This window comes from Phytophthora sojae, assembly GCF_000149755.1.
Source record: "Phytophthora sojae unplaced genomic scaffold PHYSOscaffold_9, whole genome shotgun sequence".
Lineage (NCBI taxonomy): Eukaryota > Oomycota > Peronosporomycetes > Peronosporales > Peronosporaceae > Phytophthora > Phytophthora sojae.
In genome coordinates this window covers 1,530,447-1,545,710 of record NW_009258123.1, presented here as the reverse complement: position 1 = coordinate 1,545,710, position 15,264 = coordinate 1,530,447, and the positions used below count along the sequence as shown (strand labels likewise).

At 54.4% G+C, this 15,264-nt stretch overlaps 6 protein-coding genes across 6 annotated transcripts; 5 read left to right on the top strand and 1 right to left on the bottom strand.

The window, feature by feature from the left end:
- Positions 1–216: 216 nt before the first annotated feature.
- Positions 217–764, top strand: PHYSODRAFT_258853 (hypothetical protein; the record flags this gene model as incomplete). Its single annotated transcript, XM_009536451.1, has 2 exons — positions 217–583; positions 733–764. The coding sequence occupies 2 exons, from the start codon at positions 217–219 to the stop codon at positions 762–764; spliced, it is 399 nt and encodes a 132-aa protein (XP_009534746.1).
- A 1,132-nt stretch (positions 765–1,896) lies between these two features.
- Positions 1,897–2,367, top strand: PHYSODRAFT_305256 (hypothetical protein; the record flags this gene model as incomplete). Its single annotated transcript, XM_009536450.1, has 1 exon — positions 1,897–2,367. One exon carries the CDS (start codon positions 1,897–1,899, stop codon positions 2,365–2,367), a length of 471 nt encoding a protein of 156 aa, XP_009534745.1.
- Positions 2,368–5,837: 3,470 nt separating this feature from the next.
- On the top strand, positions 5,838–6,709 carry PHYSODRAFT_338600 (hypothetical protein; the record flags this gene model as incomplete). Its single annotated transcript, XM_009536449.1, has 3 exons — positions 5,838–6,068; positions 6,126–6,261; positions 6,399–6,709. The coding sequence occupies 3 exons, from the start codon at positions 5,838–5,840 to the stop codon at positions 6,707–6,709; spliced, it is 678 nt and encodes a 225-aa protein (XP_009534744.1).
- Positions 6,710–6,820: 111 nt separating this feature from the next.
- Positions 6,821–8,606, top strand: PHYSODRAFT_338599 (hypothetical protein; the record flags this gene model as incomplete). Its single annotated transcript, XM_009536448.1, has 4 exons — positions 6,821–7,073; positions 7,479–7,972; positions 8,252–8,305; positions 8,418–8,606. 4 exons carry the CDS (start codon positions 6,821–6,823, stop codon positions 8,604–8,606), a joined length of 990 nt encoding a protein of 329 aa, XP_009534743.1.
- Positions 8,607–9,505: 899 nt separating this feature from the next.
- PHYSODRAFT_288514 (hypothetical protein) lies at positions 9,506–11,744 on the bottom strand. Its single transcript, XM_009536447.1, has 2 exons — positions 10,547–11,744; positions 9,506–10,247 (listed from the first exon to the last, which is right to left on the bottom strand). The coding sequence occupies exons 1-2, from the start codon at positions 11,034–11,036 to the stop codon at positions 9,994–9,996; spliced, it is 744 nt and encodes a 247-aa protein (XP_009534742.1). The 5' UTR covers positions 11,037–11,744; the 3' UTR covers positions 9,506–9,993.
- On the top strand, positions 11,724–12,149 carry PHYSODRAFT_338597 (hypothetical protein; the record flags this gene model as incomplete). The annotated part of the gene is made up of 1 exon (XM_009536446.1): positions 11,724–12,149. The coding sequence occupies one exon, from the start codon at positions 11,724–11,726 to the stop codon at positions 12,147–12,149; it is 426 nt and encodes a 141-aa protein (XP_009534741.1).
- Between the last annotated feature and the right edge of the window lie 3,115 nt (positions 12,150–15,264).

The following is a 15,264-nucleotide window of genomic DNA, read 5'->3' as shown; positions in this document are numbered from 1 at the left end:
TCCTGGTGGGATATTCCGTGTGCGGCGGTGGAATTGGGACTGACTGAGACCGGTTCAAAATTGACGCGCGTAAAATCGCTTTGGCGCCAAATTCAAATTCATTCATTTAGAAACGTTTTTACACATGTTTGACAGATTTTTCTAATTCGTTAGAAATGAACGTACCGGTCGTGTACGGAACACAATGTACCCAAGACCCAGCCGGAGCTTCTCAAGATGCCGGAAGAGGCCTCCTCGCTGGCGCTCGTGGAGCTCCTGCGGCAGCGCAACCTGACCCTCGACCAGCAGATCCGAGACGTGGTGCAGCGGAACAAGAGCCTCGAGCAGCAGCTGGATGCGCAGCACCGCGAGGCCGCGCGAAAGAGGAGGAAACTCCAGCGCAAGATCCAAGAGGCGCAGAACGCGCTCCGACTCAAGGACGAGGGCATCCGGCGGCTGCAGCGGCAGCTGAGCGAGACTATTGACGCGCTAGATGCAGAAAAAGACCGCACCGGCAAGTTGCAGCAGCTGGAGGATGACGAAGCGGACCGAAGTTTGATGGAGTCGGCACTGAGAGCAGCAGCTCGTCATCAGCACACGGAGTGTGAGCCTAGGATCGACATTTCTTGCAGTGACAAACCTGGCTGGGGAGATTTTGATACGCCTGAAGATACAGGGGATCAGTATCAAAAGAAAGAGTTGGGCCACAGCTTGTTCAGCCGAGAAGAGGATGTGGCTGTCACTCTGACCAAGATCATACCGCAACTGTGCGGATCACGGGATGACCGAGAACAGCAAGGTGGTTACGTGGATTCAAGGCACCATGGTATTGTTCCAAATGGATGCATCCATACGGATGAGTATGTTGGAGAAGCTTCGAAGCAAGGTCTGACCCAGCTGCTAAAGGAAGCTGGAGAGGCTCTCAACGCCCACCAAGAAACGAGGTGGCACGACATGATGGAGCGCGAAAAGGTGCTAACGTGCCCGCTTTCGCAAGATCTGTTCCAAGATGCGGTGGTCACTGAATGTTGTGGGAAAACGGCTTCGTGGGAGCCGCTCAGACAAGCACTCGCGCAGATCTCTGTGTGTCCGTTTTGCAATGCAAAAGAGGGCTATGTCCACAGAAATGCTGACATGGAAACGCTAGTGGAGCTCCATCGCTCTGAACGCTCAGCTTTGAGTGATATTGCGTTTATCACCGCGCGTACCGCAGCTCATCTAACCGTTGCATGCTCTCGCCCCAGTCAACGAGTTGACGCAGTACTGCTTCAAGAGCGTCCGAGTGAGCGGGATGAGTCAACTGGCATTTATCGCCTGCCCAGTGCTGCATCAAGTGCAAAGGATATCGACGACGACGCTGGTGGAGACTCCCGGGAAGAAGATACTTCGCAATGGGGTTCGAATGCTCGAACAGCGTCGCCAACTACTGGGGAAAGTGATGCACCGAACATTTCTCCGAGTACACTGTCACGGCCTCCGGCAAGTATAGATGCACGCCGAACGTGCCGCTATTTGTTTGAGCCAAGTGCCGCTTTACGTGTGACGCTAGAGACGCCAGGAAAATCTCATCGCAAAGATCCTGACGCTGCATCGGGAAGTAGCTTTCGATCTCCAGTCTCATCAGGACCCACCACTGCATCGCTAACAGCTTGGGCCCACGAGTTTTCAAGACCTCGAAAGCGGCGAGCTGCTGAAGAGTGGCGTTTTCCCGAGTGTGCATAGACTTTGAAGTAGGTAGTTGGTAACCTACAACAATAGGATTAAGGGTATTAGATACTTGTGGACATTTGAGGTTGGTCTTGTGGACAATCCGTCCTCCGCCTGTAGTCTGTTGTTTAAAGATCGAACCAATCAGCGTTTGCGAATCATTCGAGAGAATTGCGACCGACAAGCAGGCTACAGAAGTGCGCTTCATTCATGACGAAGGAGACTAACTTGGACGAGACGCATATCGAGTGCGAAGCTGAGCGGCAACGAGTGAATGATCTGCAACAAGCGACTAGTGCTGGTGCGCTAACAGCGGATATCCAGAGATTACAACAGGAGAATGCCGCCCAGCAGGCAGCCATTGCAGAAGCTGAGGCCAAGGCGCACACGGCGCAAGATGAGCTCAAAATGACCATAGTGCAGCTTACAAAGCGAACGCAAGTTCAACTCGCTGTGCTTAATCGCGAGCGAGCACAGTTGCTGCGGCGAATTGGCGCAACAAAAGTGGCTACTATTCAAGCGGCGAGCAGCTTATGTTTCACAAGAATCGTGCCCCATTTGCGCAGTCTATTGGCGACTTATGACCAAGGCCAAGAAGGCAATTCGACCAACCACACCAGTGCCTGTCCTGCACTGGCCGTCACCACCCGAAGGCCAAGTACAAGCTTACGAGGTTATTAGAGAGGCAAGCCGTGAGGCGCAAGCCCAGCAGAAGATGGCCTGGCAGGCCCTGATGGCGCGCGAAAAGGAGCTGTCGTGTCCGCTTTTACGTGAGTTGTTTGCGGACCCAGTCATTACAGGGTGCTGTGGAAGAACGTGTTCGTGGGGCCCGCTACGACAGGCATTCGAGCAGAGCTTGGCGTGTCCGTTTTGCCAAGCTCGTGGAGTCGGGGTTCACGAGAACCGCGACATTGCTAGACTAGTAGAGCTTCATCGCTCAGAGCGCTTGGCCTTCGAAGGGGTGGCTACCTCGCCAGCTGATGTCACTTGATGTCGCTGACGGCGAACTGCGCACGAATCTCGATGCATCGATGACAACGAGAATTTCAGGTGTCTTCACTGGAAAGCATCAACACAGTTACCTTGGATATCCTGAAAACACTTTCTTTCGACAATAACATAATAGTAATACTTCGAAGTGCACGCACGACCTTGATTTGAGCCGGCATTGCCAAAATGCTTACCCCGAAGGCGCTTCAAAACAACGACGTCATTTTTTTAAGCAAATTATCAAATGAGATGCATCACCGTCGTAGACATTGCCTTGTTAGCACGCATAACAATAAAGATCACCGCCAGTCGACAATGCACAGCGCGATCCAATGCGAATGCGTCAGATCGTACTCTCGATGAAGACCAAGTGCTCAATCAGGTTGAGCACGACAGATCTACACACGCTTCAACTTAAACTTGACCGTGAGTCGCGTATTTTCAACCAATCAGCGACGATTATCTCAATGGCAACTTTTGACCAACCAATCAGCGACGATTATCTCAATGGCAACTTTTGACCTACACTCGCATTGACGTCCAGCGGTGTGTGCCATGGGGACTTGCGGTCCCTGCCTCGCGCCGACGCAGGAGTGCGAGCGGCACAAGACGCTGTTCCTGAAGCTGGCGGAGGAGTCGAAGGCGGCGCTGACTGAACTCGGCGCCAGTCTGAACGAGCGCATCCGAGACCTCGAGCAGCAGAATGACGACCTCGAAGAGACCAACGGCGAGCTGGCGGAGCAGAACGAAGCGCTGCAGAGGGAGAAGACGCAGCTCGCGGAGAAGGTGGACAAGCTAGAGGCCTCGCTGCACGAGAAGCGAGAGCAGCTCTGGGAAACAATCCAGGATTTCCGGGACGAGATGAAGGAGAAGAAGAGGGAACTGCGGGAAGCGGAGGACCGACACGCCGAGTACCGACGCCTGGAGGCTGTTCTTAGAGAGGAGATTGGCTCGCTGCAGAGAGAGCTCCGTGAGCAGAAGGAGAGCCTCTCGCAAGCGACCATAGAGAAAGTGTCTACCGAGGCACACATGCGGCTTCAACAGACAGTGGAGCAGCTTGAACGGCGTCTGAAAACGAAAGACGCGGAGATTGCGTCTCTGCAGCAATTAGTGCACGATCAGAAGGCGAGGCAAGCTACGAAGAGGTTTAATGAGAAAAACAGCAAGGCTACTGCGAAGAAGGCGCGGCTTCAAGAGAAAGTGGCGCAGCTGGAACAACGTCTCGAAGTGCAGAGTAAGGCATTCGAGGAAGAACGGGTGCAGTTGACGCAGGAAGTGGCGAAGTATCGAAGTGACGCGCAGATGATGCAGAAAGCGAGCAGTTGCCAGGACGACGCGCAGGAAAAGCTGAATCTATCTCTTGACGACGCCATGCCACAGTTGCGGAGTCTGTTGAGTGCGTACGATCGATTGCAAGGCAACCAGCAAGGCAAAGGCAAAGGTAAAGCTAAACCAGCTGCAGGTAACACAAAACTTGGACGAGCTGGGGCAGCAGACAAGGATATGCTGCAGCGTCTGAAAGAGCAGGAAGAGGCGTTTGACCAAGAGCGAGCGCAGCTACTCGAGCAAGCAAGCGACGCAGCCAAAACCCAACGAGATGCCATTCGACAGAGCCTGATGGAGCGCGAGGGGCTGTTGACATGTCCGATCTCGCTCGAACTCTTTGAATACCCGGTGCTAACTGGATGCTGCGGCAAGACATTTTCCTCAGAGGCATTTGAGCCAAAGTCCTCTCTGCCCATTTTGCCGAGGGCAACTGGTATCGACCCACGCAAACCGCGACATGACGAAGCTTGTGGAGCTGCACCAACGGAACCGCTCCCTTTTTGATATGTCAACCGGCGAAGATTCGACCCCAACAACCACTGCATCATCGCTGGATGAATACGCGGTGATATCTGCTACGACGGGAAGCACCCGCCGTAATCGACGAAGAATTGGAGCATCAAGCGCACGCCAAAGCCAGCACAGACAGCATCGGCGCGAAAGAGTCCAAGCACGATCTGAGGTACCTCACCGCCAATCATCACTATTTAATACCCAAGGCAACGCTCCATCGGGTACGACGGCATCCGTTGCTACTTCGAATCTTTCACCAAACACCGCTGTGTCGGCCGCTGCTACCGACAACAATCGCGAAGCGGAACCTTCAGGTCTTGAAATTTATCGACTAGGCAGCGATGGGCCAGTTGCTGTACCAAGGAATATGGTGCGTTCAGTCCTCAGTTCACTTCGTCTTCCAAGCGCGCAGTCCCGCTCTACTACCAGTAGTCGTCAACGTTCAAGGTCTAGCGTCAATCGGTCTACCGCTACCAGCCGTCAACGCTCCAGGTCCAGAACTTCTGCAGCTTCGATGGCCCCTTCATTGGTCACCACTGTTGCAGAGCAGCAAGTACAGTCATCTTCTACCTCTCGACGTCGAGCTTTAAGCTCTAATGCTGCTTCGGCAACTGCGACATCAAGCACAGTATCAAGTGCGACGCCAAACACGAATGCATCTTCAAGCAGAAGGCGTACTTCACGTTCAAGTCCAAATGCTACTCCAAGTGCTGCCCCGATAGCAGCAGAGCCGCCAAGTGCGGTATCCACGGGGGAGCGGTTATCTACCTTGCCGATAGCTGCATCCAGTGCTGCTCGGCATTCATTCATTAGTCCTGCAGCCAATGGTTCAGCAAGTAGTCAACCGGCAGGCACAAGCGACACATCAAGCAATGCCAAGGATCCATCCACCTCCCTAGACGCGTGGATGAAGGCATCAGCCCGTGATCATCCATCTACAGCGGCAGCAACATCAACTACAGCCCGCCTGTCAGGACCAAGTGCGAGACCGACTGCTTCGACTTCTGCTAGAAGTACAACATCAAGAACTGCAGCCGCGTCACGTCGACCAGTTCGGATTTCTGCCACACAAGACGACTCGGTGCTTGGGCGCGTGAAGCACGAGTCTCCCCGGTTGACAGCGAGCCAGCCTGCTCCTCGCCAATCGCTAAGCGCTCTTGCGCGGAGCGTCACGTCACTGGAAGACCTCCTGGGCTCGGACTTCGAGTCCATCTCAGATTCCGACTGAAAAGGCAACATCCGAGTTGAAGTTTCAGATGTGCACCCGATAATCAATTATTTGCACTAGCCAGCCAATCACATTTCAGCTTAGCACTTCCGCCATGGAGCGAGAGCAGCTCACGAGTGAGAATTTCAAGCTAAGCGCGGAGTTTGCGAGCAAAGATGCCACTATAAAGTGCCTGGCGAGTGTTCTTGCTGAGAAGGAGAAGGAGTGGGTCGAGCGCTTGAGGCAGCAGCTTCGTGAGCAGCTGCGGACACGGCAAGACCTTGCAGTCAGGATGCAGGAGGCAGACAGGGAGGTTAGAGAGCGCGAAGAAGAGCTTGAAAGGACGGTGGAACAATTGCAGACGCAGCTAAGAGAGCAGACCGGGTGGAACGGTCAATGCTAGAGCCGCAAAGTTCACCAGGCAATCCTCGTGAAGAATCGATCAGAATTGGAGCCGCGCGTCTACACCAAATTTTGCGTCAATACCGAGAGCTTCGCCAAGAACGAGTTCGCGCACGGTCTGAGGTTCCTCACCGCCGGTCATCAGCACCAAGTGACCAATCTCCCGAGACGATAGCTTCCTCTACATTTCGAGCTCGAAGGCTTTCTCCAAGTTATGAGCGAAGAAGCTGGCCCACTATCGCCAGAGCGACAGCAAGTGCTGTTTCAATGGCAGAGTCACCCTACACTCCACCCGCAAGTGGTGACTTGTACGTCTCTGCTGCACCGACTGAAGATGGATATCTTGCTGCGGTGTACAGTGACCAAGGACCGGAGCAAACTCAAATCGAACACGTGCCGTCTCCGCTTCGAACCGTGGAGGAGTTCCCAGTGTTGACGGATGAATCGTGGAACTTGATGGATACCTTAGCGGCGCGGACTGAAATTGCGACCCCAATGGACCTCTCGACTTTAGGTGAGCCGCTTCGAGTCCAACGAGTGTCGGATGATAACTCGGACGGTGGCTTTGACTCGGATACGGACTAACATGTAAAGATTTGTTGCAGTTGAAGTTGTTTGGTAATCACTAATTTTCAATTACACAGCCAATCAACACTCATAACAGCTTCCATCTTGAGAAGTTTTCAATCGTTAGAGATGGATAGCTTCCTCTCGTCGACTTCCGAGGTTCAAAGCGCTCGGGAGCTAGCGGAAGAGTCCAAGTCAGCTCTGGTGGACCTGGCGATTATCCTCAAGCGGCGCATCGAAGTTCTGGAGCAGCAGATCAAAGACAAGCACCACGAGACAATTACTTTAAGTGCAGCGAAGGAGATCATCCAGCACAAGCTGCAGGACGAGCGCTGTGCTTTCGCCAGCAAGCGAGAGCAGCTCTGGAACGAAATAGAACGAGGTGAACGGCTCTAGAACGCAAGATCGAAATGGTGCAGGGACTGGAGCAACGTCTGAGCGTGCAGGCGAGAGAGTCCGCAGCACTGCAGCAGCAGCTTCACACACTGATTGAAAAGGACACTGAGGCTAGAGCGAGACACGCTCAGCTTCAGCAGGAGGTAGAGAGATTGCAGAAGCAGCTCAAAGAGCAGAGTGAAGCATTTGAACTGGAACGCGCACAATGGACAGCAAAGAACTGATGCAGGTGGTCGGGATATGCGAGGACTGGAATCGTCGCTTTTGAGGGCGTTGCCTCATTTGCGCGGTTTACTGGAAGAAGTTGATCGAGAGCTTGGGGGTTCAAGTTTAAGAACGCAGAATTCTGGTACGACCGACCAGGCACAAGCCGCTATAGATGCCGCGACAGTCGATCTCACCCAAGCTGAAGATGACAGTCCACCACCGAGAGAGCAGCAGCAAAGTGCGTTCGATGAGGAGCGCGCACAGTTGCTGGAGCAGGCAAGCGACGCTGCCAGGACCCAACAGGACGTTAGCATCCGCAACTTAGCACAACGGGAGGGGATGCTGACGTGTCCGATATCTCTGGAATTGTTCGTGGATCCAGTGGTGAAGAAATGTTGCGGAAAGACGTTCTCGTCGGAGGCACTACGCCAAGCGCTGATGAGAAGCTCGCTGTGTCCGTTCTGTCGTGCACCCACGGTGTCGTTTTATCCGAACCGTGACGTGGCGACACTGGTGGAGCTCCATCGCGCGGAGCGTTCAGTTCTCGGACTACCTGAACTCCCTGCACCAAGCAACGACGAAGCAGTAGAGCGTGGGCCGCCTATATCCGACGCGACTTGCTCTACCATAGTCGAAGCTCCACTAGCACCCGTCAAAGTCGACATCGAGATCAACGCAGTGAGCGGGTGCACTTACGTTCGTTGTTTATTCGGCCCCGACTTATCGAGACTGGTGAGCAGCAGACGCCTACTGCATCGAGAAATGTTGGGAGTGCTGCTCCAATTGCTCCGACTGCGAGTGCTGATGTTGCAGAACCCAGAATTCTTACACCAAGGGCTGCGCCAAGAAACCATGAAGATATCCTACCGGCAGGACCACTGAGTGGAGCTTTGCGCAGAGTGGGGTTTATCTCCTTGGCCTCCTTTTTCCAACTTGCTGGATCACCGACTGCCATAGGAGGTGGTCAAAGTCGAAGAGCAGAACCGCAGCAACATATCCGATATGCCCGAGGTAATAATGCTGCGCTTGGAAACGTTATCCAGCTCGCTCCACAAAATGATTTCCCACCTAGCTTGTCGTCGAGCGAGCCCGATGGCGGCCAAGAACGGGCGGGCGGGGCTAGGCACCGCGCATTGACTACAAGGCGCGATCACGACAGCCGTGGTTACTACGACTCAACCTCGACTTCGAGCTCGAGTTCCTGGTCAAGCTCCAGATCGAGCTCGTCAAGCTCCGACTCAAGCTCTGCCTCGAGTTCCGACTCGGGCCCGTACTAATGATCTCGCAAGAGGCTATCATTTCAAGCTTTTAGGCGTTCATGGCGCGAAATAGAACTGCAATCACAATGGATCTCTGTTCTAGGCGATCCGCTTCGAGTCCAGCGAGTCTTGGATGATAACTCGGACGGTGGCTTTGACTTGGATACGGACTACACTTGGAGTTAATACATTTTGAAGCTATAGATGTCAGGATGAAGTGTGGGGGCCACCTCAAGAGGAAAACAGGGAGATGCGGCTTAGCAGTCGTTAGACTTAAGTGATTACAATACCCCTGGTTAATTTAAAGAAAAGATTGTTGAATTTTTTCGGCAATACTTGGTGTTCTGTTCAATTACGCCATTTTGTGGAAGTAGCAGTCAGAATAGCTTTCCATCTTCTCGGGATCGCGCGACTTCTCACGACTCAGCTGAAAACTTGAGGCCGCCCCCAAGCAATTTTACGAAGTACAGGCGGCACCACGAGACAATAAACTCTAAGTCGTGAGAAGACGAGCACAAGCTGCAGAACAAGCGTGAAGTGGGATGGCTTTTGAAAGCAAGAACGAAGTAGTCGTGCAGGGACTGGACCAACCTTTGAGTGAGGAGGCGAGGGAGCCCGCCGCACTGCAGCAGCAGCAGCGGATGGGCTTCACACAACCCATCAATGCCCTGATTGGAGAGGGTGCTGATGCTAGAACTTTACAAGAGATAAAAGAGCGACTTCAGCGCGAGGTGCAGTTTTTGCGTGAGCAGCTTCATGAACAAGAGCGAGAGCGGTGGACACAGCAAAGAACTGATGCAGGTGGTCGAGGATTGGAAGCGTCGCATTTGAGAGCGATGCCCGATTCGCGCAGTACACTACTGGAAGCTGTGGATCGAGAGCTTGGGGCTACAGAAGTGCGCCCGCAGGAGGGCGGCACGACTGAGCAGAACCAAGCCGCTATTGCTGCTGCCAGGGCCTCCGGATATGGCATTTTTATTTAGTAGGTTGGGCGTTGCTGAATAAATTATTCCTACCAATACAACAGTACATTATGGCATTGCCCCGAACGTACCACAATAAATAATGCCATTATGAAAAGCATGAAGTCTATTAACAAGACACCAGTTAGCTTATCATCTAGCTCAAATTGTCCACAGTCGTTGCATCCCAGTACGACCGATTCTGGCGGAGAAACAAATCGTCTCAAGCGTGCGTGGCAGCAGCCGTGTCGTTGATGACCAAACGTCACCCGAGCAATGCTGAAGAAGCGTTCCACCACGTTCGACGTGGGTGGGATGCTCTTCAGCTGCTCATACTTGACACGGTCCTGTGCAAGCCGCCGGCGCTTCCGAAGACGCTCCACGAACGACGCGGCTGGATCCTCCTCCTCTTCACTCGTGGCCGCGTCGTCCGGTCTGGCAGCTTCGAAGGGCTGCAAAGCGGCCTTTTCAGCACGCGTCAGCCGCTGCGCCTTCCCGCGGAGAACGCGTACACACCCAGCCTCAAAATCTGGGTTGTGCACAATGTTGGCCCGAGGCCCTGCAAAGTAAAAACCATTATACAATTGTTAGTGAAAATATTAAACACAAATTCAACAGTTACAAACTTACCAATGTAGCGCGCATATTGTGGCTTGACAGCGATCAGCTCGTCGAACCACTCGCGAACGTCCAGCAGGTCGACGTCGTGGCCTTGAAGGGCCTTCGAGCCGACTCGATGTCGCACAGCTCCTGGTACAATGCCCGCAGTCGCTTGTTCATCGCCGGCGGCGGCAGCAGGTCCATGAGGTCGTCGTCTTCGGCGTCAAGAAACTCGAGGAGCTGGAGGTAGCGCCGTACCATCTCGAACGTAGAGCTCCAGCGCGTGTCCTGGCGAATGACAGGCCGAAGTGGCGTTTTCAACCTATTTTGTAAAAAAATTACAAAAGTACACAAATTGTGTTAGAAACATATTGACACACCACACATACACATTGGCGCTTACCGTAGTTTGGCAGATTTGGTGAGAGTACGCAATTTAGCCATGAGCGCCTGCACAGCAGCCAGGTCCTCCTCATGCGACGCCATGTCCGCCTGAACAGCAAGGTTCAGGCGGTGGCTTGCGCAACCAACAAGCGGCACACTCATAAGAGTTGCCAGCCGCCGGTTTACGGCGCAGTTGTCAGCTACGAGGAAGCGACACTGCGCCAGCTGTACGCCGGAATCGCGCGGCAGCATGGTCGCTAGAAATTCGAGATGGCCCTGCGCTGAGAGATCGTCGTCCAGCGCGTCCAGCAGCGGGGCCATGCTGAGTAGCGTTGTCTTGGGACAGCCGTTCACCTCATAGCACACGAACACGGCGATGTAGTGCTCAGATGCGTGTGTCCAGCCGTCGAGCATGATGCCGAAGCGTGCTGGGAGCTCCGACGCAATCGAACGCTCAACGGCGACAACGACCCCGTCCATGCCAGCCCGCAGCGTTTCCTCCGAGATGGGGTCCAGGCTGGAGTAGCTGAATAACATCCACAAAGTAAAGTTGTTAGTTTCCGTAGTAATGTAAACACAATGACCTTATGCATACACGTACCGCCGAGCTTCTCGGCTCTCACAAAAAGAGAGTGGCAGGTTGCACATGACAATCCAAACCATCCAGCCGTGGAGGTTGCGCGCCGAGTGGCGGACGAAGTTCACGAGGGAGCCTGTCTCCGCCGTCGTAGCGTCGAGCATGACGGTCTCGTAGTCAGGGTGCTCCCGCCTGATATTTTTCATCAGGTTGGAGTACCCGTTCCTATGGGTTTGCTTCCGAACCGTGCCGCAACGGCAACGGAAATACTCGAGAATCACCTCGTCGTTCTCGTCGCGACACGGGCGGAAGTAAAACCCCGAGACTTGGGAGTTCGCGTAGGTAGGGCGAGGGGGGCGTTTAGCGCGAACCATGCTGGATGAGGTCTTGGAGGCTTGAGAAGTGAAAATTGAAAAGTGAGCGCTGCCAAATGAGCTGCAACTAGCAACGCAGACAACCATTGATTCCAGTTCTTCTGAACGACTGGAAGCGAGAAGATGGCTGGTAAAACGCTAACATTATTATATAAAGGTAACTGTCATAAATTATGTAATATCACAAAGCACATCAATAAATTATCACGGTAGATGGCTGAACCCGCCGAAATGCGTAATTTATTGTTATTTTCTGAAATAATGTTATTGACAATGCTATTTTCGGAGGCTCTGGCTACTGCGACGGTTGATCTCACCCAGGCTGAAGATGACGCTCCAGAGCAACAGAGTTCAATCAGCGAGGAGCGCGCACAGATGCTGGAGCAGGCAAGCGACGCTGCCAGGACCCAACGTGACATTAGCCTCCACAACTTGGCACAGCGGGAGGGGGTGCTGACGTGCCCAATATCTCTGGAGTTGTTCGTGGATCCTGTGGTGACAATGTGCTGTGGCAAGACATTCTCGTCGGAGGCACTACGTCGAAAGCTGTTGAGAAGCTCGCTGTGTCCGTTCTGTCTTCATCACGAGTGTCGTTTTATCCGAACAGTGACGTGGAAACACTGGTGGAGCTCCATCGCGCAGAGCGTTCGATCCTTGGACTATCGGAGCTCCCACCATCAAGAACCGATGAAGCGGTAGAGCAACGACCCTATACGGTCGACGCCGGTCGCCCTTATCATTGCCGAAGCCGACACCGAGATCAGCGCAGTGAACGGGTGCATTCACGTTCGGGTGTTTTCATCGCCTACCACCTCGAACGGGTACGATTGTGGCAATTGTTGGACCCCCGCCGCCACATGCTGTGCCAAGAAGCACGGCTGCAGGTGCTAATGCCACTAACAGTACACTGGCGCATGCGTGGAGAAGTCATCAAGAACTTCCGGGGTCAGGGAGTGGAGGAACGCGCTGGGCGTATCCCCTACCGCGTCACCGTACGGTGAGAGTCGTCTTCTGTAACGGAGTACAACTCCGTTGATGACACCTAGAAGGATTACTCTGTGTTTACTTTAGTTCAGGTTAAGATGACGCTAGGTTTACTCTTAGAATGACTGGCTGCAAAAGAGCAGCAACAAAGAAGGAAAACCCGAACTAAGCCAAGCTAAATACACTTTTCATTCCGCTTTCAAGAGAGTAAAGCCTACGACGTTACATAGTAGCACTTGTCGTTGTCAAGTCCTCGGCGCCATCGAGCTACCGAGTCCAAGTTTCAGACCATCGAGTCCGAGTTCAGACCATCGAGTCACGAAGCCATCGAGCCGACCCAAGTGTAGCCATCGAGCCGCACCAATATGGACGCCAGCAACGCGCCACAAACGTTTAGTGAGATGTTGTGTAACGGGGTTACATGGAATAGTGACCCTGTCACTATTCCGGGATGGCTACATCGGTCACTCCCCTGGATAGTGACCCAAGTAGCCTCAGAGCCAACAGATACATTTTGTATGACACAAACTATAGGGAACTTAGGATTTGTATGCAGGCCAAATCTGTACCAACCTATAAATACATTCAGTCTTAGATCTACCGCTTTTCAAGTCAAGTCGTCCCCTTCAGACCAGGGACACGTGAACGGCTGTTCACTTGGAGTTTGTATACTCCTGCTTCCTCTGTTAAGAAGTGTACGCCTACGCGGGTAGATTGGACTACCTGAATCCTCTGTGGTCTCATCGAGTGAGCCAAGATGGATCGTACGGAGTTTCCCCATCTGAACGACTCGCAGTACGAGTCCGTTCGTAAGATGGCAGGCAACTTTGGGACAGATGCCCTGCGTAGCTTAGCGGCGGCGACGCCGGCTGAGCAGGTTGAGCGTATCAACGCGTTCGACACCTACGAGCGAGGGCTCATCGCCCACGTTCAAGGGCTGCAGGCCACTGCGGCCGCGCCGAAGCCGGTGCAACCGAAGCCCCTGCGGCTGAAGGTTCACCCCTTCGAAGGGAAGGAAGGAGAAAACCTTCACTTCTGGGTTCGAGATGTTGAGCTCGCGATGGACGCGGCTCTCGTCTCGGACGAGCGACTCCGTGTCGCCTTTGCGCTCTCCAACCCTAGTGGTCGCACTAAGAGTTAGGCGTATACGCGCGAAGCGACGACGCGTGGATGCTTCGCATCATGGTCCCAGCTGTGCGAGCAGCTGCGGGCCGCGTTTCTTCCGGCGAACTACGAGTACCGCCAGCGTTCGCGCTTCCTCGCCTGCAAACAAGGAAGGCGCGAGCTGCATGAGTACATCCAGGAGATGCGAGTGTTCACTGCCTCTTTGGTGGGGAACCCCCTGCCTGAACACATCAAGGTGACCGTGTTCATGGACGGTCTGCGTGTCGGTCCTGCCTGCACGCAACTGTTCCGTGTGCAAGCAAACACTATGGAGGAGGCGATTCAGATCGCCCTCCAGGAGGAGTACAGCCACAAGCAGGCTCGTACCCCCGCCACGGTATGGCAGAGCAACCCTGCCTCTGGCGGTGCGCCTAATGGTAACTCCGGCAATGAAGCGATCAACGGGCCGGTTCCCATGGATCTGGGCATGGCCGAGCAGAGCGACATTCGCTGCTACGGCTGTGGCAAGCTTGGGCACATGAAACGTGCTTGTCTCGCGGGAGGACTGAAGAAGAAGTTCTCTTCGAAGCCCTTTGGCTCTAGGGGTCGCTGGCAGAAGCCGCGCCCCAGGAACCAGGGGAACGCCGGACACCAGTAGGGGCGGGGCGCCCTACTGGGGAAACACTAAGTCTTCATGAGGGGCGTGCGGGTGGCGCACGCCATGGGGACTTAGCCCCTGAGAGTCTCTGTACTCTCGAAGCGGAGAAGGGCAGCGGTGGGCTGCTTGTGGTGCACGCGAGTGTACCGGGATACGATCATCCCTTGAGAATCTTGATCGACTCTGGGGCGTCCAAGAACTTTGCGCGCCGCCAGACTGTCGCCCGCAATCGCGACAAGTGCCGATGCGCTACGAGGCAGCAAAGGCAACGGGCTGGTCTCGGTAAGACTGGCCGACGGTACGGTGGTAGAAGTACCTCGGGTCCACATGGACCTCACTGTCAAGTTCGAGGACTTCGACAGCACGGAGCCGTTCTTGGTCCTAGACATGGACAAGTACGACTTGATCCTTGGCATGCCGTGGCTGGAGAAACACGAGCCTTGGATCGACTGGCGCGGCAAGGCCATCGGGGCCAGCCGTCCCCCACGCTCTGAAAGAGCTTTGGTGAGTCATGTTCCCACCTCTGGCAGCAGCTGGGGCACCCACGAGGGCCGCCAGGGCGCAGCAGCGTCTAATGAGTTCTTGGGGTCCGTCGAGACTGACGACGACTCCGACCGGGCCGGACAAGGCCTGAGAGTGGAGGTGCCGGACAGCACCTACCAGGTGGGTAACGTAGGTCCACACGCGGGTAACGAAGTACCGCAGGCAGCAAGGGCTGCTGGAGAAGGCGCCGCTGGCGTTGGCGTGGGTAACCAAGTTCCACGCGAGGTCACTCAGACCGTAACTGATGAGGAAGGCACTGCAGGCGCTTCCGATGTGGGTAACATAGTTCCACAGGAGGTCACTCAGACCATAACTGATGCGGGAGTCGCTGGAAGCGCTCCTGGTGTGGGTAACATAGTTCCACCCAGCAAGGCGGGTAACCAAGTTCCGCTCAAGAACAAGGCGGGTAACCAAGTTCCGCTCAAGGACAAGGCGGGTAACGTAGTTCCGCACGAGATCGAGAAGATCGGTGGTGCCGTCAAGGCGGCGCCACGAGACGAAGACACCCGAGGGTCACGTCGTAAG